This window comes from Mus musculus, chromosome 1, assembly GCF_000001635.26.
Source record: "Mus musculus strain C57BL/6J chromosome 1, GRCm38.p6 C57BL/6J".
Classification (NCBI taxonomy): domain Eukaryota; kingdom Metazoa; phylum Chordata; class Mammalia; order Rodentia; family Muridae; genus Mus; species Mus musculus.
The window spans coordinates 152,493,423-152,520,245 of NC_000067.6; the positions used below are offsets into that span (position 1 = coordinate 152,493,423).

At 44.9% G+C, this 26,823-nt stretch overlaps 2 protein-coding genes across 9 annotated transcripts in view; one reads left to right on the forward strand and one right to left on the reverse strand.

The window, feature by feature from the left end:
• Colgalt2 (collagen beta(1-O)galactosyltransferase 2) overlaps window positions 1-17,273 on the forward strand; it is a 110,891-nt gene extending 93,618 nt beyond the window's left edge. Inside the window, exons 7-12 of one of the 2 annotated variants that reach the window (XR_001784706.1) lie at window positions 2,380-2,456; window positions 6,483-6,589; window positions 9,536-9,668; window positions 10,656-11,168; window positions 13,371-13,577; window positions 15,090-17,273. Coding sequence is in view for 1 of the 2 variants with exons in the window: in NM_177756.4 (NP_808424.3) it covers window positions 2,380-2,456; window positions 6,483-6,589; window positions 9,536-9,668; window positions 10,656-10,783; window positions 13,371-13,577; window positions 15,090-15,366 (929 nt within the window). In the remaining variant the exon portion in view is untranslated. The remainder of the gene's footprint in view (window positions 1-2,379; window positions 2,457-6,482; window positions 6,590-9,535; window positions 9,669-10,655; window positions 11,169-13,370; window positions 13,578-15,089) is intronic. The other variant, NM_177756.4, reaches the window with a different exon arrangement.
• Window positions 17,274-23,339: 6,066 nt separating this feature from the next.
• Rgl1 (ral guanine nucleotide dissociation stimulator,-like 1) overlaps window positions 23,340-26,823 on the reverse strand; it is a 249,547-nt gene continuing 246,063 nt past the window's right edge. For 4 of the 7 annotated variants that reach the window (NM_001346119.1, NM_001346118.1, NM_001346117.1 and 1 more), the window contains one exon: window positions 23,340-25,774. In NM_001346119.1, coding sequence (NP_001333048.1) covers window positions 25,587-25,774 — 188 coding nt within the window. In that variant the 3' untranslated portion in view covers window positions 23,340-25,586. The remainder of the gene's footprint in view (window positions 25,775-26,823) is intronic. The other 3 variants (XM_006529266.4, XM_006529268.4, XM_006529267.4) reach the window with 1 other exon arrangement.

The window sequence follows — 26,823 nt, forward strand, 5'->3', positions numbered from 1 at the left end:
TTTGTTTTATTTGTATTTGTTTTGACTTGGTTTCTTAGTGTTGTCCGTTTGCTTAAGGTAAGAGTCCTATAGTGTGTCTGTGTGCTGATGGGAAGGAGCCCAGATAAAGGGGAACTTGATAATTCCCCTACTCTGCTCAAACTCCTTACCTCGGAGAACAGAAGGTATCTGTAAGATTGAAATTCTTGGGAAATTAGTAGTTGACATAGCCTAGGACAATAGTGCAAAACAGTAGTTCTCAACCTGTGGGTCGTCACATATCAGATACATTGCTTATTAGATATTTATATTAAGATTCATAAGAGTAGAAAACTATAGTTATGAAATAGCAATGGAATAATTTTATAGCTGGGGATCATCACAGCATGATCCTCGACCATAAAATTGGGTCTCAGCATTAGGAAGGTTGAGACCCACTTCTCTAACAGTTGTGTTCAGTAGAAACAAGAATTGTCTTCCTTAACAAGTAGAAAAGCACAAAGCAGAGATGTGCATGTGGTTAGGTTTGGGGGTTTGGGGGAGAGCAAAAATCTAATTGGATTCTGTATATTTTCTTGGACTTGGGAAATCTGTTGGTAATTCCAGAAAAATCAGGGCATAAAACAGATCTCTGAAACACTGGGAAGTGAATTTACTGTTGGAGCCATGTCTGATGGGGTCATTTGCCAATTTGGTATTACCATTTGTCACTTTGAAGTGACTCACATGGTGAATTTGTATGGTGTGTCTCCTGCCATGGTCTTTTGGGTGCTGAGTGAGTGCTCAGTCGGGTATAACCAGCCTTAGGGTCTTGTAAAACAAATATCAATGGTAGAAAATTAAGAATGTTTATAAGGGAATGGCTACAGTGGTAAGCGAGGTAAGGAGTTTGAGCAGAGTAGATATGAGTCATAACAATAAAGTCCTAACTCCTTTACCACATTGAGATATATGGAGAATTTGGACATGTGCTTCCTGTGAGAGAGCGGGAGGCTGAATCTTGTTGAGGTGATTGTTAGTTTCATGAATTTCCTGAGACTTGCGAGTTGTTTACTTCCTGAGTCCCAAGAACCTCCCTCCTGGACAGAATGTTTTAGTTCAGAGGAAACTGCCGCACAACAATCACTATCAGTTCTGTTTGTGTGACCGTGGGTGTCTCTGTGTCTATGTGGTATGTGGATCACATGGATATATGTGCACCTACATGTGATATATAGATTGCGCATGCATATGTGTGCCCCTACATGTGGATGCCAGAAGTTGATATTGTGTGTCATTCACTGCTGTCCACAGCATCTCATGCTAAAATCTGAGCTTGCTGGTTGGCTGAACTGGCTAGCCAATGAGTTCTGGGTGCCTGTCTGTCTCTCCCACTCTGCCTCAGGAGTTACAGACGTGCACAACTGCACCTGGATTTTACATAGGTGAATTTAGGTCTCCATGCTGGTGTAGCAAGCACTATACTAAGATATCTCCCCAGCCTCACTGATAGTTCTTCAAGCACTTCAGCAACCAGTTCTTACTTAAAATTTTTGTCATCTTATCATATGAAGGGAAATCAAATGAATACTTGAATTTATATAAGACTAATAAACCTTCAAGACCTTCTCAGGTTCTTTACCAAAAGTATTCCCAAGTATGAGAATACATAGAATATGAAGGTGTTTTTTTTTAAAGCATCAAAGTAACTTTTAAAAATGTGTTATTTGATACAACATCCCTCCTACCTGAAATATTTTATTATTCTTGTACTAAGTTCTGAGAAAGGGAACCAACACTTAGAGCTAAGCTGGGGTTAAAACGAGAATTTTACACACCTATAGCTACCCCTATTTAGTTAGGATTAAAGAGGTCCAGACTTTGGAACTTTTAAAAGAGTAGAAAATACCATTCTTCAAGGGAAAAGATTGTGTTTCATAGTTCTTTCCCATGGGTCACAGTAGGTAACAGTTATAAGTATTTACTCTGTTACTATACTGAATAGATTTGCATGCAGGTCTTACCTAAATCTTATAATACACTAAGAAATACATGTATTATCCCAAACTTACATATAAATAAACAGATCTCCAAGGCCTTCTAGGCCAAGGGTTGGGTTCATGGGTCTGACTCCGGAGCCTTTTCTCAGCCGCCACTCTACACTGCCCCCATCATATTCTTAGAGTAAGTGTTAATGAAAATGGAACAAATATTTCCACGTGCAAATGGACAGGTGTTCTGACGCCATCGCTCTGACCATTAGGACCCCTGTGAAGCTGCTCAGCCCTGAGGAACTTCAGAACTATTGTTCCCTACTCTGACTGTCAAGCATGGCTCTCAGCCCTAGAGACTGGAGTGGCGGTAGAATTCTATTTCCTGACCCTTTCTCTGTTAAAGCACTCTGTTTCTTCTATTTTTCAGTTGACCATCCTCCAATGGAGCCTTCCCAGTTCGTGTCAGTTGTCCCTAAGTATCCAGACAAGATGGGATTTGATGAGGTAGGAAAGTCTCTCTCTCTCTCTCTCTCTCTCTCTCTCTCTCTCTCTCTCTCCCCTCTCTCTCATCTCTCTCTGTTTCTCTCTATTTCTGTCTCTATCCCTCTGTCTCTCTGTGTGTACTCTTGCCCTTATGTGTGCATGTGTGTGCTTATATGCACATGTGTACAGAGACTTCTGTGTTAATGTTGGAACAGAAGGTGGAACATCTGTCTGAGAGCAAGCAGGCAAGCTTGGCAACTGGAAAGACCCTGAGGACTTGGGTTGGTTGTCATTCTGTTTTCTGGTCTTTACAAAGGAGAATCATAAAAAATGAACCAGAAAGAATTATTTGGCAAGGAATATAAATTTGCTATATATTTTACCAAACTTCTTATTGAGGTTCAAGGGTAAGGTAAGGAGAATATATGTTTTGGGCTCTGGAGGACATCAACTTTATTCTGCTAGAGCTGAGTGGATGGAAACTATTCTAGAATATTCTATGTTTTGTTTAATTTCTGCTTTTCTTCCATGGAAAAAAGGTTGGAGGGCAGAGTTGAAAGGACTAATGAAGAGAAAAGCATGTTCTAAAATTTTGTCTTTTGGCAGGCAAGAACTTTAGCGTAGTTTTCCTAGGGCCATATCTACTGTACAGTTGTAAGTATATAAATAACAAAGCAGAGGTGGGCTTTTAGCTCAGTGGTAGAGCATCTTCTTAGGATAAGTGGAGCCCTGGGGTCAATTCCTAGCACCACAACGAAAAGGGGAGAAGAGGGAGAGGGTGAGAGGGAGAGAGGGAAGGGGGAGGGCCAGAGGGGAAGGAAGAGGGAGGGAGAGGGAGAGGGAGGTGTACAGTAAAGAGAGGAAGGAAGGGAAAGAGGGATGGAGGAAGGCAGAAGGGAATGGAGGAGGCAGAAGGAGGAGGGAGACAGGAAGAGAGGGAGGGAGGGAAGGAAGAAAGGAGAGAGTTAAGGAAAGAGGAGAGAAGAGTGGAAGGAAGGAAAGAAAGAAAGAGAATAATATAAAGAAGTGGTTTTCTTGGTAGAGTGTAAAACAGATGGTTGCCAGGGCCAGAACTGTGAGTCTGTTCCACGAGCCCTTCATGGCCCCTTATGTGGTTGCTAGTGCTGAGGAGTTTTGTGGTCTAGAGCTGTGACCTGCCAGGAGTCCACACACTGGGACAGAATTCTTCCAGGGCTTCTGGATTTAAGCCAAGCATTGTGCTTTGAGCTCAGTATGCTTTTTGGAAGAAAACGCCTTATCACATTGGAACATTAACATCTGTGTCTCCAAATCATGTTCATCCCAAGGAGCTAATGGACCTAGGAGTTGGGGATCTCTGCTACAAAACTGACTTGAAGCTAGACTTCCAAATGCAGGAAATGGGTAGTTCATAAATACCAAGTAGAGATTATGCCATTTTCACAGAAGGCAGAAAAAGGAGAGATGAATTTAAATGTAGCACAAAGTATAAATAGACCCTATTGAGTCTATTCCTATTTACTAAAAATAGAAAATAGTTTTCAAAACTGACCGGTGCTACAAGGGTGGGCTCACCAATGGTGGGTCCTTGCTGCGGGGCGGGGCCTGCCACACAGCTTCCTCTTGCCGAGCACAGTTCTCCTTCCCGGAGACTGTGGCCTCTCTTCATTTTCTAGGAAAGGGGGCCCATGTGTTTTTCAGTGTCTTCCTTTTTCCTCCTGGCATCACATTCTGTGAGGATCAGATCACAGTAAATGAAACAAAGACAGACCGGACCGGCTTGCTCCGCCTCGGGCAGGACCGTGGTGTTAGTGCCCTAGAAAGTGAGGCAGCCCAGGACTTTGCTTTCCACAGCCCAGGATAATCATCTCTCTGTCTGCAGCAGACATGGGCTGTGGAAAAGAGGTGTCAGAGGTCTTTTCCGCCCTCCAATCCTGTGACCTGGTTGCTAGCGTCTGGCTGTATTAGGCACTCGGTTCTTTGCTCTGTTTACTAAGTATGAGCAAGCCGTCTGTGTTTTCCCTTCATGGCTACTGGGTTTATTGCCCTTGTCCTGGCAGGGCCCAGGGCGGGACTATTATTTACTGAAAGCTTCCTCGACTGGAGGCCTCTGGTTTGCAGGGGACTTTTTGGATGCTTCTCTGTTTGTTTTGTTTTGTTTTGCTTTGTCTCCTTGGGTGACCTCAGATGGCTCTGTGGATGCGAGAAGGATATGCCGTTTCCTTCCTATGTCTGTAAAACCAGGCAATGGAACATAATCCTTGACAGTTAGGATTCTAAAGACAGAGAAAATGAAAAAAGACGGCACATGCTTTAAGCTACATAGTCCCAAATATATGTCACACAGAAATTATGGTGGATTTTTTTTGTTTTATTAATAACTATCCAGTTAAGTAAGAGGGTATCAAATCATACTGAGTGCCTGCCCTGCCCAGCATCTCCGGAGATGATGCACAGAACATTCTGTTGCTCCCAGGACTCTATATGTGAACAGAGATGAGACTCTCTTACAGGGGAGAGTTGAAAGCTTAGTATAACTTCTGATGCTGCTAAAGCATATATTTAAAATTATACTCAGAGTAACTATTGAGCCAAAGCTCAGTGCAATATAGTCTGGACCTCAGCCTGATTGCATGATAAGATTTCTGCACAGGTCTCATAACATGAAGCCAACTTTACTATAAGCCACTATGCACAGATTTTCATAGGTACAGGGCTTGAGGGGTGGGTTTGCTCAAACCCCTCCTTTTCCAAACAGCAGAGCTAACTACACAGAGAAAATAAATACTGTCCCCAGAGTCACCTCGACAGTCAGGAGGCAACGAGTGTCCTCTGCCCTGTTCCTGTAGGTTTCTCCCTCACTGGGATGTAGATTCCTGATGGCTGTTAACATCTCCCAATAGTTTAATATTCAAAATCAGCTCATCAGTGCTTGCAGCCAGAGGCCTTTATTCAAAAGCTAACTTATGCACTGGTAAGACAGTCTGGTGGCTGAAAGCACTTGCTGTCAAGCTAGAAGATTGTCAATTGTCCTCTGACCTTCTCGACACTCACAGCAATGCAGTTACACTATACACACTAAATAAATAAATGAATAAATAAATACATACATACATACATACATACATAAAACGCTAATTTCCCTACAGCAGTCTTCATGAGGCTTTAGTTGCCTTATGATGTCTATATGTTAGTACTGCTATCATCTAGGCATTTCAGGCCAGGGTAAAGGGTACAGGCAGACTTGGCCCTCGCTCAGAAAGCCCGAATGCACATCCATCTGTATTCACAAGCCAGCAGGTGCCCTCTGTTGAGCACTCAAAAAAAAAATCTCATACCGAAATCATGTTTTATGCTACTCTCTCCTCGGTCAAGGGTAACAACCAGGGAACTGGGCCCTTTTCTTCAATGCCTTTATCCTTTTAGATTTAGGGGTTGAAGAATTCTGGCAAAAAAAAAAAAAAAGCTTGTGAGACGGAGATCTTGACATTCATTCTGAACACATGAAGACTCGGATCTTTCTTAGTTTTTGAAAGCTGTAAAGCTTACCTAGTGGGTGTGAATTGTGACGATACCAAGCATAGTACTTGTGCAGTAGAGCCACAGTGGTCCCCATTCCAGGATGAGGAGACTGAGACATGGAAGCAACAGGCCTTAGGCAAACAGCAAGCGGCAGTATTAAACCTGAAGTACGTGGATGCATTTAGTCATTTGGCTTGATTAAGCCATTTAGCAAAACACAGCTCCCCTTCTGAGCTGTGTATGTGCATTTTAATTCACCTTTGGCCTTTGGGGTGATCATTTTTTGAACTTTATTTGCTCAAGACAATAGAGAACGTGACCATCGGTGACTATCAGGTTAGGCCATTGCTGATGGTTATATCTAGAAAGCAGCTTAGTTCTGATAAATAGGTCCTCGCCCGTGAACCCAATAAGGAAGACAAAGCCATAGCTTTCTTCCCATCCCTTACCCCTCTGGTCCTCACATCCGTTTTGCTAAGCTTTTCAACCAACCCAAAATAACTCCCAGCCACTCGTGTTTCTTTGCCCTTTTGTATCCTGCATTAGATTTTCATGATCAACCTCAAACGCAGGAAGGACAGGCGGGACAGGATGCTGCGCACACTCTACGAACAGGAGATCGAGGTCAAGATTGTCGAGGCCGTGGATGGGAAGTGAGTCACTCCTCTGCCCGCCCCCTTGCAGGTGTGGTTGGAGCCTTGTCCGACTAAGAAGGAGTCCTGGAGGGAGGGACCTCTGAGGTTCTGACCACGGAGGGGACCTGATCCTCCAGTCTCTGGCCACCCTCAGAGCTGTGGTGGTTTCTCATGTAATAGAGGGAATGTGTTTGAAACCATGTTCAGGTCTGCAGAAAACAAACAAACAGATAACAGATAAAGGTCTATATGTCCTGTGGTGTGAGACATCTAGATTCCTCCTGGTCTGACCACAGGGGCCATTTTCCCTGGAGATGTGACAGTAAAATCACACATACCTAGAACTGACTATAACCCAGGCTAGCCTTGAACTTGTAATTCTCCTGCCTCGGCCTCCAGAGTGCTGGGATTTACAGGTATGTCTCTAAGCCTTTGGTCTATGTTGAGCTAAGTGTTTGGGATTCCCCTCTCATTTTCAAATAGGTCATCTGGCTTCCCCTGTACCACTTATTTGAAAACTACACTTTGCCCTCTGAATTCTGGGAACCTTTGTCAAAAATCAGTTGACCATAAATGTAAGAGAATGCCCCCGACCTCTTAGTTTCATTAAGTTAATTTATAGATCTATCCTTATGTCAGTAGCACATTGACTTAATGGCAGTGGCTTTACTGTATAAGGAGACATGAGTCCTGCACCTTTGTCACTTGTTTGGAAGGCTGGTTTGCCTAGCATAGGTGCTTGGTGTCCTGTGAACATTACTATTATATTGTCAGTTTACACATAGATTTAAACACACACACACCCTCACACGCACACACACACCAGCTTGGGTGTTGATAGGAGCTGCACTGAACTACAGGTCAGTTGAAGAAGTGCCAGGAATCATAACAAGTCACTTCACTTACATCAATTGTTTGACTGAGGCTTTGTTGCTTTTAGTTTTAAGTCTTTTGTTAAATTTATTCTTTGGCATTTGTTGATACCATGGTAATAGAATTATTTCCTTAATTTATTGTTTTTAGTATTTATTGCCAATGTGTAAAGATACTATAGGTTGTTGTATACTGATCATATATTCTGCAGCCCTAGTTATCAATTTTAGTTGTGTGGTGAGTGCGTGTGTGTGTGTGTGTGTGTGTGTGTGTGTGTGTGTGTGTGTACATGCATTGCTTTGGTTCTTCTGTAGGCAAGATCTTGTCATTTATAATTGGAGGAAGCATTATTTCCTCTTTTGCAATTTAGATAGCACTTATTTCCCTGTCTTGCCTTATGACCCAGCCTGGCTATTACCTTGAACACAACATTCAAAGGGCATGATGAAAGCAGAGCTTTTGTCTTTTCCTGATCTCAGAGAGAAAGCATTTATTTAGATTTTCTCTGTTAAGTTATGCTCGAGGTACAGTTTTATCAAGCTGGTGGTGTAGACCTTTTTTTTTATTACTGTTTTCTTATTTTTTAACATGAAAGTTTGTCAAATGCATCTTCCATTGGGATGAACACATAGCTTCTTTTCTGTCAACATGGTGCATTGATTTTATAGATCTTCACAGGTTAAACTGCACTTATAATGCTGGAAAACAAGTTTACCTGGTCCTGCTGTATACCCCCTCGCCTGTGTTGCGGGATTCTATCTACTAGTGTTTTCTTTACAATTCTGCATCTGTGTTAATAGGAATATTGGCCTGCAGTTTTCTAGTTTCACTTCAGATACTACTGGCTTCATAGAATCTTTTGGGATTGGTTCCCTCCTCTTTCTCTTTTTTAAAGGCTATTAGGAATTTATACGAACTCTTCTTTAAACATTTGGCTCTAGGCTTTTCTTTGTGGAAGACTTCAGACTACTAACTCAACCTACTTTACTTGTTTTAGACTTCTTCAGAATTTCTTAAGTTTAAGTAATTTCAGTAGTTTTACCTTTGTGTAAGTTTGCCCACTTAATATAAGTTGTTTTAATTTTGGTGAACAAACATTTGTGGTATAATTGTTTTTACTTCTATAAGGTCAATAGGATGCTTGCTCTTTCATTTTTGGATTTAGTAATTTAATTGTAGCAAATGGGCTTAGCTGCTCTGATTATTTGTAAGTCTAGGTAAAAGATTGCTGCTTTTGTTGGGTTTTTTTCAAATAAACAGGTATGTGTGTGTGTGTGTGTTGTTTTGTGTTCTATAATGTATTTCTGTAAGACTGTTGGCTTGGACAAGGATGGTGTCCCAGAAGCAGGCCCTCAGGGAATGCCTACCCACCCTGTCACTTTCAGTGACTACGCGACCCCAGTTTTCACAACTACTCATGGTTTTGTGAGGTGACTGTTTTTCAAGGGCTATGGAGAAAAGAATCTAACTAGGGTAAACATAAAACCCATCAAACCGACAGTGGTTGGAGACTCGACCGTTCTCGGCGGACATTGTGAGGGCGTGGTTGATCTCCAGAGTTTTAGACAGCTGACTGTGACCATTTTTACTAAAGCCTCATGGTTTGGATCATGAGACCTTCCCTCCACCATTTGGAAAATTTATCTGTGTTGTTTTTAATTTTGGCCTTGCTTTAGTTTAAGGTCCAAAGGGAGGCCACCTGTGCACAGCCTGTCCCCTCGTTCCTTCCTGTCCTTAGCCCTTTTGGAATGTAATGAGCCTGTACATTGCTTTCTCTTCATCAGGAGAGTCCTTTTTTCAGAGTTTTTAGAGAAGCTTTGGGGGAACTCATGTTGGGCACTGTAAGGGATATACACATATAAAAGAGGCCATTTTTTGCCCTCACTATGCTCATAATGCCATTGTGGTACATCAACTTGGCAGGCAAGAGAATTATCAGAAAGGGAGAAGTTTTTCTCCATGTATAGAGAAGCTCTGAGGAAACATGCAGTCTCTTTTTCTCCCTTTCCCCTTGCTCCCTTCTTTCCCTCCCTGATCTGAAGTGGGGACAGGCTGACCTGGTGATCTTCATGCATATTCTTTGTCATTCAGGGCACTCAACACAAGCCAGCTGAAGGCCTGGAACATTGAGATGCTGCCAGGGTACCGGGACCCCTACTCCTCCAGGCCTTTAACCAGGGGTGAAATTGGTTGCTTCCTTAGTCACTTCTCTGTCTGGAAAGAGGTAAATATTCTTTAGAGGAACACTTTGGTAATGAGAGCAAGGGAAACTAGAACTTCCCAGGTGAATTAGGAGCCCATGATTGTCCCAGAAGTATGCTTGAAAATTGCTCTTGCTTTGTGCATCCCGTCAGCCCAAGGCCAGCAGCAAAGACACTAGGATGGTGGCCTCAGTGCCACGTGGTACAATGGCAGGTGATGGTTTTCACATTGTGGGAACATTTTTTTCCTGAGTTCCCCTTCCTCGTAAATGGAATGTTTTGTGTATGTCTGTCATGTTATCATTTATCAAATGAATTCATGCAAGAATCACACAGAAGGCATGTGAGGCAGGGTTAGGCAGGATGGAGTCTTCTCACAGCAGGCAGGAAGTATTAACTGTTTTCAGGTGAGAAGAGGCAGAGCTGTAACTGGACCCCGTGTCTTATACATAAGATACTACTGGAGGTGGCATTGGATCTCAGAGTACATGAATTAGGGTCACTTCCCACTAAAAGGGAGAAGAACATAAAGGAAATGAAAAACTAAATAAGGACCTCTGGGTGCCTCTTCTCCTTTGATCCAGTTTTGACTTGTCTCTTCTTTTTCTATGCTTTAAATAAAATGTTATAGAAATAAATAGAAGTACATAGATCATAAAATACAGTCAACAAAATGGCACACATAGAATGAGACACCCATGACGATCAATACTGAGATCAAGAAACAGGTGGCAATGTTGGTTCACCATTTCCCAAGGGTAACCTCCATCTTGACATGTGACAGCGTGACATGACCTCTCAGTATTGGGATTGAGAAATCTCAACCTGCAAGGTTGCTAGCACTGTACAATTAAGGTAGTTGTAGATCACATGGTTTTATAGATGTGCATATGGCACAATCATCTATACAATGGGTCATCAATGGACATTTTCTTGACTCTAAGTTATGAGCTTTTAAAAATAAAAATGGGTATTTTTTTCATGGTGTTCCCCACGGATGGCCTTTACAGGTTATTGACCGAGAGCTGGAGAAGACTCTGGTCATCGAGGATGATGTGCGCTTTGAGCATCAGTTTAAGAGGAAGCTGATGAAGCTGATGGAGGACATTGACAAGGCTCAGCTGGACTGGGAACTAATGTGAGTCACAAAGATGGATAGCTCTGAAGGGCAGTCTTCTCCAAGGTACAGAGCCCAGCTGGTAGGAGACTCAATCACACTTCCTTCCATTTACCTGATTTTTACACCACAGATATCCCCAGAAATAAGAAGGGAAAGGTTGGGTGGCTGTTTCTCCCTCCGTCTACAAGGTGAGAAACTATGGGAAATTTTGTTTTGTTTTGTTTGTGTATGTGTGTGTGTGTGTGTGTGTGTGTGTGTGTGTGTGTGTGTGTTAGTTTGGTTGGTTGATTTTGGCTTTTTGTTTATGAGACTGGAGTCACCCACCTGATCAGCGGCCTCTTGACAGAGCTGAGGAAACATCCTGAGGACCACTGGGGACAATGGTGGAAATTTCACCTGCAAAGTAAAGTGGCATGTGGGCCGGGTGGGAATGGGAGTAGCACACATTCGTTTAAGAGCTAATATGTACTTGAACGTCAGCTCCCAGGACGAGGGTTGCCTCTGCAGTCCCTGATGGGGTAGGATGTGGAAGGATCTAAACCAAGCTCCTCTGTGAGGATGGGGTTGTCTAACCAGGAAAAGCACTGACTGCTAGGCTTGTGGTAGGAAGCCAGGCTCACTCAGGGAGTGCGGGCTCAGAGCTGGTACTAGTTAGTGCTCCGTCTCTTGCCTCTGAGTTAGCATCTTTTTGTTTTCCTTCCTCCCTTCTTCCCTTTCTTTCCCCCTTCTCTCCTTTTCTTCCTCTTTTCTTTGTGAAATAAGCAACACTCTCTGTTCCCTCCAATGAGGCAGAAACATCCCAAGTTTTCCAACTGTGTATCTAAGGTAATCTTGTCAAATTAGAGCCTGCTTATTTGAAACAGCCCAGCTTTCCCTACCCTTCCATCCTCAGCGAGAAAGAGAAATTTGGACCCTGATGGAACTCCTCTTTTGAACTTAAGAAAAGAATTTAAAAAGAAACCCAGCAATGATGCAACTAACTAGGAAATAAACCTCAAAAATCATACTATGTAATAAAAAGGAGGCCTTCCCCTGTCAGTTGAGTCACATGATCCATATTCTGAACAGTCTGTTAAGATCACAGTTCTAGCCTCCAAAAGTTACTGTTCTTCAGCCCTTCTGCATCTATGGAGATATATATATCCGTGTGTGTGTGTGTGTGTGTGTGTGTGTGTGTGTGTGTGTGTGTGTTTTAGCTATAGAATGTTACAGGTACATATATGATTTTAGGGCTGACCACCTGGTATTGAATATCCAATTTGAGGGTGTTATGGTTTGTATATGCTTGGCCCAGAAAGTGGTACTATTAGAAGGTGTGGCCTTGTTGGAGTAGGTGTGTCAATGTGGGTGTGGGCTTTAATACCCTAGTCCTAGCTGCTTGGGAGTGAGTATTCTGCTAGCAGCCTTAGATGAAGATGTAGAACTCTCATCTCCTCCTGCACCATGCCTGTCTGGATGCTGCCATGCTCCCACCTTGACAATTATGAACCTGTAAGCCAGCCCCAATTAAATGATGTCATTTATAAGAGTTGTCTTGGTCATGGTGTCTGTTCACATCAGTAAAACCGTAACTAAGACAAGAGATTCTTCCCAGGGCTGGGGAGCCTCCTGCTCTCAGTATTCCTAAGTTTCCTGTCATTCTTTATCTAGGGCTGAAAACCCACAAGATTTTCCCCCATCTGTTGTGTATTGGTATTGTACTTATTCAGGTCTTGTTTAAGCAGCCATGTTGTTGAGATTTCGTGGGTGTAGCTTCCCTTACACTCCTAGGAGATGCAACCTCATAGCAGATATCCCATACCTCAGATTCTTACAATCTCTCCACCCTTTCTTCCTTGATGTCTCCTCAACTTTACATGTAGGAGTTGTGTTAGAGATGGGTCAGTCGGGACTGGGCACAAGTTTTATCTCTACTGCACTTGAGAAAGTCTGACTCTGAGAACATCTGCTTGAGGTTCCTAGAAGAGCTGAAAGCTGAATATGTTCTTATTCCTTGGATCTCCATGTCTTCTTCAGTGCATGAGCAGAGTGTATAGGGGAAAGACTTTCAGAGTCGTCATTCAGACTCCCCAGAGGGAACCCGTTGGGGCTCCTCTTGGGTCTCTAGGTTCTCTACCGCAGACTCGTTCTCACTCACAGCCTTTTCTATGCTGTTTAGCGCCTGCACATGGAAAGTGGTACAGAAAGCATCTGAGGCAGAAGCTCTGGGGACATGAAGGCATGAAGACAACAAACTCAAGATTCTCACATCTGGCTTTTTTTGTTCCTTTCCAACCTCTGTAAACACAGCTGGAACTATCTTCCCAGGGAAATCATCCAAGCAACTTTTTCATCTCTTTGCATCTTCCTTTTCTGGCTTAAAGACAGACCACCAGGCCTGAATAGTTGGGGTGCCGATAAATGGAGTTGGAAAACTGACTTTATAAGGACCAATAGCAATTATGGATACTGCTAGAATGATCTCTGTGGTGGTATGCATTAGGAAAAGACACAAGAGTCCAGGCTTTAAAACATCTTTTAAAACTAAGTATGTGCTCTATTCTTATAATATTCAATATTCTAATATTCAACTTGGAACTCTTCTCTTCTTTCCATCTCCTTACAGTTACATCGGTCGAAAAAGAATGCAAGTCAAAGAGCCAGAGAAGGCAGTGCCCAATGTTGTAAATCTCGTCGAAGCTGATTATTCCTACTGGACCCTGGGCTACGCCATTTCCCTGGAAGGAGCACAGAAGCTTGTCGGAGCCGATCCCTTTGGGAAGATGTTGCCAGTGGATGAGTTTCTGCCAATCATGTACAACAAGCATCCTGTGTAAGTCTCCTTCCATGGCCACCTGTCCCTTGGTCACATACTGTTCACAAACTTAGCCTCCTGGGTGGAACTTGGTGTTTTTATAGTTGTATGGGTTTCCTAAAGAATCCTTTCATAATTATAACCTGGAAAAGTTTAGTAGATCTTTGAATGGACAGAAAGGATGAGACAGAGGAGGTAACTGCCTTGTCTAACATCCTCTTCATTACTCAGTGCACAGGATAATGGTCTGCTCAGAATCTACTTGTCTATGTTCTTCTGACTTTCTAACTTCACATAACTGAAGCTAAAGGTCATCTTTCTTAGGCCACCCTAGATTTATTCTAGCTTCACTCTGCTCACCCCATGTGTGTAGCACTAGGTAGTAGAGTACACATCCTCTTAGTATTCAAACCCAGGGAGATAACACAGACCCGTGAACAAATCATCATGATGTCTCATGACGCTCACTCATAGTCATGGAGGTGGCAAGAAATTCAGGGGAAGAGAAGATGGCATCTGAGCCAGATATCCAAGAAAGGAGGAATACAGTACTCAATGCCCAAGGCCCTGCTGACTGACCCGATACTTATCAAAGGGTCTAGTAAATGGCAGTTACCTGTTAGTCCTCACAGTGGGCTATAAATTCTTAGAGGCAGAAATAGCCACACATCTCTTAGACCCTTAGAGTATTTGTAATAGCTGCTGAAGCAATGTGTCCTAAAATCATGAGTGGAGCAGGAGGCCAGGTTCTGACCTTGATCCCTTCTCTCAGTTGCTAAGTGATCTCCAACTCGGACCTTCCTTTTAGCTGTTGAGGTCCCCACGATACAGCTTGATCATTTTATCTTGTCACCAGTAAAGATGGAGCTATCTGCCATCTTTTACACAATATGCGTTACCTCTGTATACTGACAGAGATATAGAGTCAAGCCACTATCTCCTGAAACAGAAAGGAACATAGCACTTAATTCTCCTGTGGACAAAGATACTGTATAGATATCCTTCACGTAACTTTCAAGGAACCCTTGGAGGAAGCAAAGATGTCCCTCTAGTTTTACAACTGCATAGAGCCAGGGCAGCAAGCAAGAACTGGGGTGCGATGGCCAGCTAGCATGCCTCCAAACCTTCTCCATGTCCCTTACCCCATTGTGGCTCTCCAGGTCTCAGATGTCCTCATTTCTTTATCAGTGGAAACAGGAATGGAACACTGATTGAGAATTGGTCATGTTTATTTATCGCTGTGAGTCCAATAGAGTTGATGTCTTACCTTTCAGAGTAAGACTTGAAGCTCTTTCACTAAACTGTTCTACCCAACCGCAACCGGTTTTGCTTGTCTCTACAGACCTTCTCAACACTTTAAAGAAATCCTTTTTGTGTTTGTAGTCTAAGGTTCTCCACAATCGATAGAACTTTACAAAAGCAAGAAATGTACCCAGGCAGTTTCAGAGATGACAAGCAGGGCTCTCTGCCTTCCCCATTCCCTGAGACTTCTTTCCGCCCCTCATGTGGCTGTGCACCTCTTGTTTACAGGGCTGAGTACAAGGAGTATTATGAGTCCAGGGACTTGAAAGCCTTCTCCGCAGAGCCTCTGCTCATCTACCCTACGCACTACACAGGCCAGCCAGGCTATCTGAGCGACACAGAAACGTCAACCATCTGGGACAATGAGACAGTGGCCACTGACTGGGACAGGACACACTCCTGGAAATCCCGGAAGCAAGGACACATCCGCAGCACCGCCAAGAACACGGAAGCACTTCCACCGCCAACTTCCCTGGACACTGTGCCTTCAAGAGACGAACTCTGAAAGCTTCCTGGGTGTGTGGTCTGCAAGGTTCATCACTGTCTGGATTTTCTAAAGGGCTACTCATCTGTTTGCTCCAGTTTGGGGTTTTGTTTTGTAGAGATGGCAGTCATCTAATCAAGTGGTTTGATGTGACTCATCAAAATTATATCATTTGTATAGTGAAGAACAGAGAAATTAAAAACCAAATTCCCTAGGAAGCCATTACTGGAATATCTAGGTTAAACTTCAGTCCAAATGCCCAGTTCTGCTCACTAGCTAGAGAATGCGGTTAGCCACACTGGTGTGGCAACATGGCTCATATTCTCATCCAAGAAATGGCACCCCAAGCTGTCACATCAGTAAGTGAGCAGTCAACACAGACAAGCCAGTGGACCTTGTTTACTAATCTAAGTGGTCCATTTTATGTGGCAGATGTGACCCTGAAATCATCAAGCCATCTAGACTACATTTATTCATCTAATTGATGTGACCTTGAAAACTGTACTATGTAACAAGTGTCTGGGAATGGGGAAACCAAACCATTAATTGGGCTTTTATTCAAAGGAGCTCTGTCATGAGTTTGTTGCAAAGTGGATGTTTTCTTCTTGGCTTTATTATCCCATGGAGTGAGAGCTGGAGCGATGGCTCAGTGGTTATTATCCAATGGAGTACGTAACTGGCTTGGGTAGCGACATGGGCTCTTGACCATCATGGCAGCTAGAGTGTTCATCAAAATGTCTAGGTGCCATGTGGCTATAATATTTAGATATTTATGGGGGAAAGATCTAAACCCTTGGCATTTGTATTGTGGCTTAAGTCCAATATGTCTATTTATAAAAAACTGTAATATATACAGGTTGTGAGGGATGGGGTGACCCAGAACCTCACACCTTATATGTCACCCCTTCGCCTGGGGAGGAACTGCAGGTGTGAGTGTAATAAGTCACTGTTGATGAGTTTAATAAGTCACTGTTGAGGGTCAGAATACATTTCAGCCTCACACTTGTCCTCGTTTTGGATTTTCATTATATTCTGAATTATTTATTTTACCAAAGTGGAAAAACCATCGTCTGTAGGGTGAAGCAAGCAGAGGAACAGATGTCTCAGACTCTCACTGCACACTGGGCAATGTCAGTATTGACACGTGAGTCTGCGCATCTGAATTGCCTGAATTTCCCAGCTTGGCTTTTGCAGGGAAGACCGCTGGTGAGAAGCTAACCAGTTAGGAGTAACTTATTCTCCAGTGGATATATAAGACACTGGCCTAGACAATAGATTTAAGTCAACGATCCACAGCTCTCAGAGCCAAAAATCCTAATTAGACACCTTTCTCCAAAAAAGTCCCCTAAAACTTTTTCCTAATTCTTCATAGGTAATTTAATGTCAGGTGCAATGCTGGACTGTGTCACACACAGTGTCAGGATTCCCAGCCAGCTGTTGAGAGTGCTTGTGGTGCTTCACCTCAGCCACCCTTCCTTCCTGGGTATGATTCAGGCTTCTTGACTGAAGCTGAGAAACCAGGCTTATCCAGCCCCAGCTTGTGTCTTCTCATCTAGAGAAAAAGAGAAGAGCATTAAGGAGCTCATGAGGAACCCTAAGTGGTTCCTAAGGTCTCCTTGGGTGTTCGGTATTTTGTTTGTGATTTGAATGTGTGCAAGAATGCCTGGCTTTAACTGTGTATTTTATAGGAGTGGGAGGTGGCTGGGGCACTGGAAGTGAAGGGAGACTGAGTTATGTTTTGTGTTGTTGTTGTTTTTGTTGTTTTCGTTTCTGTTGCTGTCTTAATGGGTAACTTTCTCCCGTTTGCCCTGTCAGCTGGTCTGACGGATTTAAGAATTTTCATTCTTAAAAGACATTGGATTTCAAAGTTTGAATTCTAGATTAGGACCTTTTCTAACTGTGAATAAAGTTCTGGTTCTGTTAGTCTAGCCCAGCCTGTGTTTCTGCCTGCTCAGATTTGAGTCCCTTGTAATATTCTTGTGAACTATTACGAACTGCGAATCTAGCACTTTAAAAAGCCATCTTTTTAGCAATCCAGATAGCTTGCCAAGCCTCCCTTCTGCTCTTCAACTTAGACACTGGCCATTGCGGTGAGTGACACTTGAGGCCTTCGGTACAGAGCTCTGTCTCTGGCCCTGGAGCCCGCTCTTGGTGCCTGAGAGGCTGAAGCCCATGCAGATTCCTCTCAGGATCCAAACTGTGATCTTCTGAGGGAAAAGCCTGACCTTGATAGTGTAAGCACTGCCCTGTGGGCTGCCCCCTGCAGTCTGCAGAAGACTCATCCTTGGCATCCCTTGGGCACTTGAAGGAGTGGGCATCCACATACCCTGGTCTGTCTTGCTGTACTGTTTCAGCATAGGGAAGAGACCAGCTGCCTTCTGGAGCTCTCCATATAAATAAAAGCAAATGTTCTAAATTCCTAAATTATGCTTGCTGCTTGGCTCTTCAAACCCTTGCCACTGACCAACACTACCAGGACTGCCACATCTGCATCAGTGTTGAAAACCAGAGAGCATCCGGAACTGTCATGGGATCCCAAGGCAAATGAGACAGGGCAGCTACTGCCCTGCCCATGCTGTGGGAGCTGCTGTGGGCAGATGAGTAGCATTATGCAAGCTGGCAGGGATTATACCATATGTTCAAGGCAGAAGAGTCCCCCTAGAGGAAGTTGAGGGTATGCCATATGTTCAAGGCAGAAGTGTCCCCCTAGAGGAAATTGAGGGTATGCCATATGTTCAAGGCAGAGTGCTCACTGTTGTGCTAACACGTGGTCTATCTAACCATTCAAAGATAAAATGGTAGGGAGAATGACTCTAGTATTTCAAATCAAATCTCCGCCCCCGCCCCAAGTCTCCAGAACCATGTGTGAGCATGACCTGGTTTCAGGCCCTGTTTGGGGAATGGAAACTCTCAGGAGGCAAGGGCAGGTGCCCACCTTTGTGGGAATCCAGTCAATTTAGGAACCACACAGGCAGGTAGCTGTATTTCAGAGACTAAAAGGGGGGAAAGTGGGTTCTAGCATCCTAGAGGATTGGAGCTGCTTTTTCAGCACAGTGGAAGGAGGGCCTGTGAAAGACCATCCAGCGTTAATGGGAGGATGGGTGGGAGTGTTGGGTCCAATGATGGAACTGGACAGAGGTAATGCCGACAAGCTGACTTGCTTACATACTGATTGTGAAGACAGAGGCTGCTGTTTGGGGAGGAAGTCTAGGATTCTAGGTTTGGTTCCTGTCTGGACAGACAGTGAAGATGCTTCTGGGATAAGATTGGTGCCTGAAGCCAGAAAGGTTCCCATTCGGGCACAAACCTGTTGATCTTACTATTTCTCTTTACGGTTGGAACAAGTGAGTAAGGATGACATCCCAGGAGGCTTTCCACAGTGTATGCCTTCACATCCTCCAGCAAACAAAGCCGTATGAATAAGCAAGGATCGTCTCTTCATCAAGGATTGCTGCAGGGGAGGCCTTCATCGTAAAGAGCCATGCCCAAATTTACAAGAGAGGGCATTTTCTCTTCCAAGTCCTCCATATTCTCTTGACACCCACACTGAATCAGACTCTGAGTCACCCACTCTGAGTTCAGCCCATCCAGGACTCCATGTTTTCTCTTCCTGTGGACCAGAATCCTGGTTCCTCACTCCTAGCGGTATGCAGATGGTGCCTGGTACATAGGAGACCAGGAACCACAACATTCATCCCAGACTCTGCTGTTTCTCCTTCTGGAAAGCCATGGGCTGTGGACCACCATCCTGTCTTTGTCTTGACTCCTCTGAGTGGCAGACATGCCAGCTGTGCCCACGCACCCCCGCAGGGGGCAGGACACAATGACACCACAGTGTGTTTGAGATACTCTTTCCAACCAAGGAGGGGAAGGGAATGATCCACAAGCGATCGATTGCCTTGACTGATATCAATCAAAATAAAGCTGAAATGAGGCAGAGGTCTTGAGAAGACGAAATGGAATGACTTACACCAGAGGACAGGCAGCCCTGGAGTTTGTCGGTATGGTCATACAGAGTTTCGCAGGGCTCTTTTCTCCAGAAACAACCTGCTGCCTCAGGGACATTCTCCTAAGTGTGGCTGAGAGATGAAGCCGGAAGGTGAAAGGACTCGTAGGGTCCTCTGTGAACCTCAGGTGACAGACCCCTCAGCACAGGGCAGCTGAGGCAAGGAAGAAAAGCCTAGGGTTTTCTGTTTGCCTGCTTGGAGAACGGTGGTGGCTTTAGTAATCATGCTACCAAAGACTGCACGGAAAATGGCACCTCCTCTCATGACAAGGACAGGAAAAGATGAACTTGCTTTAGTGTTTAGGAAGAAATGTTGATGGAAGTGTTAGACACTGGGTGGGACCTAAGGGTCAATGGTGAGCTATGCCATTCAAATTTGGGGAGACAGGAGGCTGACTTCCTCTCTGCCCTATGAATTTACTATAAATTCTCTCCTGCCCCCCTTCTCCATCCATGTGTGTGTGTGTGTGTGTGTATCTTTGTCCGTGTGTGTGTTTGCTTTCTTTCTCCCACTGCGCATGTTCATAATTAAAATGGTCTCACGTGGGCTGCCTCTACCACACCAATGATGCTGCTCCTGCTCAAACCTGGAGCCATCCTTCCCCTGACCTGAGAAGGGCAGGAAGGTGGAACGAAGAATCATCTAAGAATCAATTCTCTGGACTTTTTGAATAATCTACATTTGTTCTTAGACCCCGCCCTAGTTTCTTCAGCTTAGTTTCCCCTGAAATGGGTGTGGAAGTCAAAGGCCATGTGGGAACACTTCCAAGGTCTGAAGGGCATCTGCTTAGAAGCCCCTGGGGACCTTAAGAGAGCTCCTCTGCACAGTCCCCAGCCCAGCGCTGTCCAGAATCACGATCCTGGAAGAAAGATGCCCTTTGGGCTGCAGTGGACAGCTTTCTGTTTCTTATAAGTTGTCAGTGAAGATGGGGAACCAGACGTGTGGAACGGGCATGCATGCAGACTGCAGCTGACTCGCCAGAGTGCTGCTGGTGTGAGCAGCAAGGTTTGAACTGCTATTCTAAACCAGCATGGTAGTGTGAAGACTTGAAGAGGATTGTATGATTGTTCAACCTGGCCATGCAGGAGGAAACCAAGCGGATTTGAGGGGAGGGACTACCCATGAGTGGAGAGGAAAGTGGGAGCCTGCACAGCAAAGTCCTCATGCCAGAGGGATCTCTGAGACAGAACGACAGGACAAGAGGAGAAAAGAGAGTGCCAGGCCATGCTTGGAGGTAGTGATCTTGGTGCAGAGACTGGACAGGAAAGCAAGCAAGTGGAAACCAGTGGCAGAAGGCAGGTTTAATGGTAGTGGTACCAGCCTAGTCTTTAAATTGACCACTTTATCCTTAATCCTACCACAGTGGGAAGCTGAGGTGAGCTTAGGCCTGTGATGAAATGGTGGGACAGGAGTAACCTGGATTCAGGCATGCGAATGCCTTTGGCGCCAAAGCCCCTTCCTACAGAAAGAGGCAGAGATTATTCTCACAGAAGAGGACCCAGGAGTGAGCAAGGTTCTCCCTACAGGTCTGCAGATGCAGAGGGCATCCAGGAAGGTGGGGGCCCTCAGAGGGACACTCCAGCACAGGGCTCAGCTCGCCTGTCAAAGGTCCTCACTTGCAAAGCCTGAAGGCTGGCCAGGGAGGCTGCGCAGAGCCCACATGCCTGTCTTCATGAGTCTCTCTGGATCACAGACAAGAAACAAGCTGCCAGAGCCCCAGATGTGCTCCAACTCCGTGAGTCAGACAGCAGCAGCAGCAGGCTAAGATTTTTCCAGGGTGCTGTTCCACACATGGAAGCTCTACCCCTGTGATTTTCCCGTCTGGAATGGGGGCTGCTCCCCCAGCCAAGAATGTTGGGGCTCCCTTGCCCTGGGCCTGAAGGAAGACTGCAGCCAGCTGAGACTGCACTCAAATGAAGAGCTTTTTGTGCACGCTCTCTCACTCTGAATAAACCTCGAGGGATAGGAGTGCCTGTCAGTTACCGCTTCTCAGCTAAGGCAATGCTAAGTATAGAACTTGCCTAAGGTAGTAAGCGACCAGGGAGCCTGTCTTCCCAGCAGTCCGATCTGCGCTCTCCCCCCCCCCCCCCCCCCCCCGCACAACACAAACTGCAAACTACAGCCCCAACAAAATGTCTGATAGCTCTAGCTCTCTCTCTCCCTCTCTCTGATATATCTGATATACTAATTATTCAAAAAGTTATCAAATAGACATACCGTAGTGTACATTCTCAGATAAGAGTCTGTTGAAGGCTTGGCTGTCTGCTGTCATATAAATGAGGATCATGGATGTCTGAGAGAAAACTATCATTTAGGATTGCTTCCATTTCAAATCCGGCACCTTGATTTTTCGGAAGAAGCCATGAAAGCACTTCAGAAAGCGCTTCAGTCATCTCTTGTGTGAGATGATGTCCTAGCACTCACTTGGGCACAGGCCTGGACCTATGATGCAGCATAGGTTCTGCTCATTAGTGATGGAGGGGCATGACGCTTCCTCATGGGGAGTTGTGATAAAGGGCTGGGGCCAGTCACTGAGCAGAGAGGACAAGAGTCTGGGACGGTCTAGGTCTGGCTCTCCCAGATAGGCCAGACTTGGCTTCACAGTGAAGTCCTTCATGTTGATACCCCTCTCAAAGGGGCGAGGGAAGAGGGAGAAGGTAAAGAAAGAAGAGTGGGTAGGATTTAAATTAGACTACCCAAACTGCTAAGTAAGACAGAATACTTCCTCACAGGTTCCAGGTTTCTGAATAGGGGTAATGGGGGCCCATACCCAATAGTAACTGGCGAACTATGATCTAAAATACTGGCTCCTGTTGAATTTTTCTGCATCTTAGACAAATTTAAATCAGTTTTTGATATTTTCTCTTCCTGTTAACATCTCTTGTCTTCAGCTTCTCCTTTGCTGTATGCAACCCCTTCTGAGGTCCTCACCATCTACTCTAAACACTGTCTCTGGGGGGCGTGGGACATTCAGGGACTTGTGTCTTGCCTTCCCTGCACAGAGACTACATGGCCCAAGCTACATAGTGACAGGACCATGAAGCGCTACACGTTACTTCGGTCGACGCCAGTCAGGACAGTTAAGGCTAAAAGCCTTTGTCACTGTAACTTGAAAGGGAAGAAAATCAAGCAGATAGAGCTGTAAGGCAGGACATAGCTGGGTCCCGGGTCACTGGTTATGGGACCTGCCTGGCTTCCACCGTGCTCCCTTAGCTGTAAAAGGAAATCTGTGGTTTAAGGTACTAGGATGTTTTGGTTACTCCAGTCTGGTCTGGGATAGCCGAATAAACACTTCCCGTCGCATCAGGAGAGCCCTCAGTGCTGCTGAGGTCAGAGCACTGTACAGCACAGCAGCCCCCTGTGGTCTACACTGGGTGAACCTGAAAGTGGTTCAGAGAGGGTAATCAGGACTTCAGGCAAAAAGGCTCCAAGATCAGTTTCTACATATATAGGGAGAGGGGCTCATTTTCTAGGATGGTTTTGAAAATTAGTCACATAGTCTCAGAGGTTAGGCCACATGATCAATTCCCTTTCAAAACACCTACTTGAGTCATTTTTAGCAATCTGTTGGAAAATAAGTATGGATAACAAGATGAAAATTATGCGACTGTGTGTTGTGTGAAGTCAGCTGAGAAGGGACGCCTTCTGAGAACTTCCAGAGAGGTTTTCCCTGCTTGGAGAGCATCGTATCTGTCCAGACAGTGCCACACTGTGCTCGAGAGAGGCTCTCAGGGAGTCTCACCCCAGGTTCACACAAAAGGCAGCCGAACTGCATGGCTCCAAGGAAAGGCAACCGAGCAAGGCAGGCATCACTGGTCTGTCCCGAGGATGTGCCTCTCCCCTCTGAGCTCACAATCCTTGCCAGCAGACACAACCCTCTGCCACTTGCTGTCCCTCTGCTCTGTCCAGCTGATTCAGAGAAGGCCTCTGAATGCTGGCAAACCTGGAGCCCGGAACCCACCCGATTAACACTCCAAATACAAGCCCTTTGGGTCTGGCAGCACATGCCAACCAAGTCCCAAACCAGTTTATTAGTTTAACCAAAAGGTAAACAGATGCTGTAGATGCGGAAAGACAAGCGTGCGAGCAGCTGGAAACAAAGTCCAGCTGTTTACCTGGAAGCAAAATTAAAACAACTGAAGTGGCATTAAATAAATGAGGCCATGTTTTACCCACTTGGGATTTCCATTGTCTTTTTTTTAAAAAGGTAAATATATATATATATATATTTTACATTGCAGTATATAAATCTAGGCTCTACATATACAGTATAATTACACAGGGTGAGCACATGGTCATAACATGTATGTCTTGTGTGCCACACCCTAAACCAGGCCAATAGCTCTGCACTGACTTTTTGACCTTGACACTGAGAAAGCCAGGCTGAGGCTAGGGTTACCTCAGTCTTCCTGATGGCTGTAATCCTTACCATCTCCCTACCACACACAGAAACATTAACCAAAAAAGGCTCACAAACAAAAGAAGAGAGTGCCTTCGGATGATTAGTCGAAAGCTAACTGGTCTTCCAGTCCAGTCTCCTAGAAACAGCAGGGTACATCTGGTGTCAGAATGTACAAGACAAGGGAATCTGATGACTTCCTGGCTCTCTCTTTGGTCCACTGCCACAAATCTCTGAGCTTTTCCTGGTGTTTCTTGTTGAGTTCGTATGGCTATTTACATAACACAAACCCTACATAACCTTTGAGAGCTAAAGTATAGGGTTAGAAAAAAAAAGTCCCTGTTACAATCTGGATATCGTATTCTGGGTTCATTCTCTTTATTTTTGGAATAAAAACTGGTATTTGGAGAAAAAAATTAAAAAGGAACAATAATTTGAAAGTGCTTCTTATACATGTCAGCTCCTTCATGTATGGCTTTTCCATTCAGATCCCAGCATAGCGCAGATCGGAAGCACAGAATGAAACTGTTATTACAGACAAAACCCATCACTTACCAGCGCCACCAGGAGAGTAAGTGAGAGGTGAGAAAGAAGAGCGCGACTCTTCCCTTCTATAAGGGTGCACTGCTGTGAGAAAGGACAGAGACGGCAGTCGCAGTCTCCTTTCTCTCCCTGTGACCTGAACACAGGAATGCTACTAAAGTAAAGAAGGAAACAGGAGCCGCGGTTAGTCAGTGGGAGACAGTTTCTGAGGGGTTGACGGGGGGGGGGGGGGGGGGTTGCTGCTCAGAAATCTTTCACAGGCTTGAAATGATTGCATGGAGTTGACTGCAGCAGAAATGTCTACACCTGAGGAAGAACTGCTCATAAGACAGAGGCCCACAGCTAAAGATGGCAAACGACCGGATGTACACTGCTACATGCAAAGGCAATCAGAGGGTGGTGGAGTGGTCCAAGACAGAGGAGAGTCCAGAGGAGTTGCTGTGCTTCTGCGCTTTCTTCTCTGGCTGAAAAGTTATGGAAGACCGAGGCTACCTGTGTGGTAATGATTGTGGTGCGTTCCTCAGGAGAGAATGCAGAAACACAACAGGGTTTCCAGGAATTGAAACAAGCTTGTGTTGACCCCAGGGGCATTGTGACGGGGACCAGCAAGGCACACAGGCCTCAGATGCTCCAGCAGACTCCAGCAGGGGGCAGAGACCACTGACCCATCCGAACCTTTCCATGGTGGCCTTTCATGCAGCCTATGGCCATGTCAATCTCTGCTGTTTGGTCATCTGGTGGCACATGACTGAGAAAGGAATTCTCTCCCTTTACAAAAATAAGAGCCTGGGCTTGTAATACTGGCATGAAGAACACTCCGCATTGGTAGTTCTAATTCTATTTACTTGGAAGTATGAGACCAGGTTCTTGGTCCCTTCTGTTTCCCTGTAAAAAGTGACCTCAACTTCCCAGGCCATTGTGCAAATTGGTTTTTCCATAGTCCAGAATATCCTGTATAGTCCCTCTGGTATATCTACATACACACACACACACACACACACACACACACACACACAAACACACGCATACACACACGATATGCGTGTGTATATATATTTTAAAATATGGACTATTTTGTATTCACTCTCAGATCTAAGAGCATCAGTGAACCTTTTATCCTTTTAATGTCAAATTCACTTCCACTCTCCCCTGCACAGTGCTCTCTGCACAGCTGAATTCTATAAATATCTGTCGCTTTCACCAATGATGCTCAACACTGGGTGGTGGTTGGCGTCGCCATGGCTTTTGCTCAGCCTCACTCTGCCTTGGGCAGTAGGAGTGTACTGTCCCTTTCAGAGGGTGATCTTGCTGTGCCTGTTACTCCAGCAGCCCCGCTTAGCTGTCCTGGGCAAAGTCAGGCTGGTCCGACTGCGCAACTTCACCTGCTCCTCCACCGAGTTCTTTTTGCGTAAAATGAAATCAAAGTTCACTTGGCTATTCATGGCGTAAAAGACGTTTGCAGAGTCCGGGATCACTAGTTCTAGGAAAGAGAAGGAAACAGCAGCTGGTCAGTGGGGGTTGGGGGAACCCATCCCTGACTGGCAGAAGCCAATTCTGCCCAGGCACAAGGCCTGGGTAGAGTCTCTGTTTCTTGCCTATAACCTAGACCAAGCAATGTGGATACTTCCTCATAATTGGTCCCAAAAAACTTACTCCCTATCTGAAACTGAGCACAAGGTGTCAGAATTCCTCCCATGAGCGTACTGCTCAAATACAGAACGTTAGAACTTGAAGAAGGTACAGGGGTAGGGACACCAAATACAGGACGGTCCCAGGACCACAGAGCTGGAATGAGAACCCCTGCTAGCCTGCTGTACTCCCACAGCCTAAGGGTGTCCAAGCACGTGTACAAGACCTACAGCAATTGTCAGGCATCTTTACTTGGATTAAATTAAGGTACTTTTGACATAATTCCAAATCAATCTGGTCATTTATTCTTTTTGAGTCACCGTTTTGTCCAGCATTTGCCTTTCAACACTAAACCACATCCACATAAGACAATGCATGCCACTAATTTTTAAGTCATATTCAAATCCAGTGATGCCCACCTGAACACTCATAGTTTATAAACAAGGGTTGTTATTACCAGTGAAGTAATAAATTCTGTCAATGAAAAGTTGTTTTATTCTGTTTTGAAAACCATAGAATAAAATGGGCAGATGTGGACATTGGGTTTTGTGGAAGTGAGGTCAGAAAAGAAAATGGCAGGGTTGCAGAGCTGCATGAGGTGAGCTTCCGGTGAATTCCTCACACCGGGACCCCTCAGCTAGCCCAAGATGAACAGGCTCTCCAAGACAGGTACATGGTGTCCAAGTGTTCACAAGGACTAACACCACAGAGAGTCCTCTCACCCCTGCTCTCCTATTTGGGGCCACGATAATGGCCCTCCCATCTATACAGCAGTTAGCATTTCTGCAAAGCCCTTTCCAGTGTATTATTTATGGTGACTTCATAATTACCGAGACCAGAGAGAGCTTTTGTCTCCAGGGAGTTGGTTAAGGATGACGGCAGCAAGGCATTTGTTGAGAT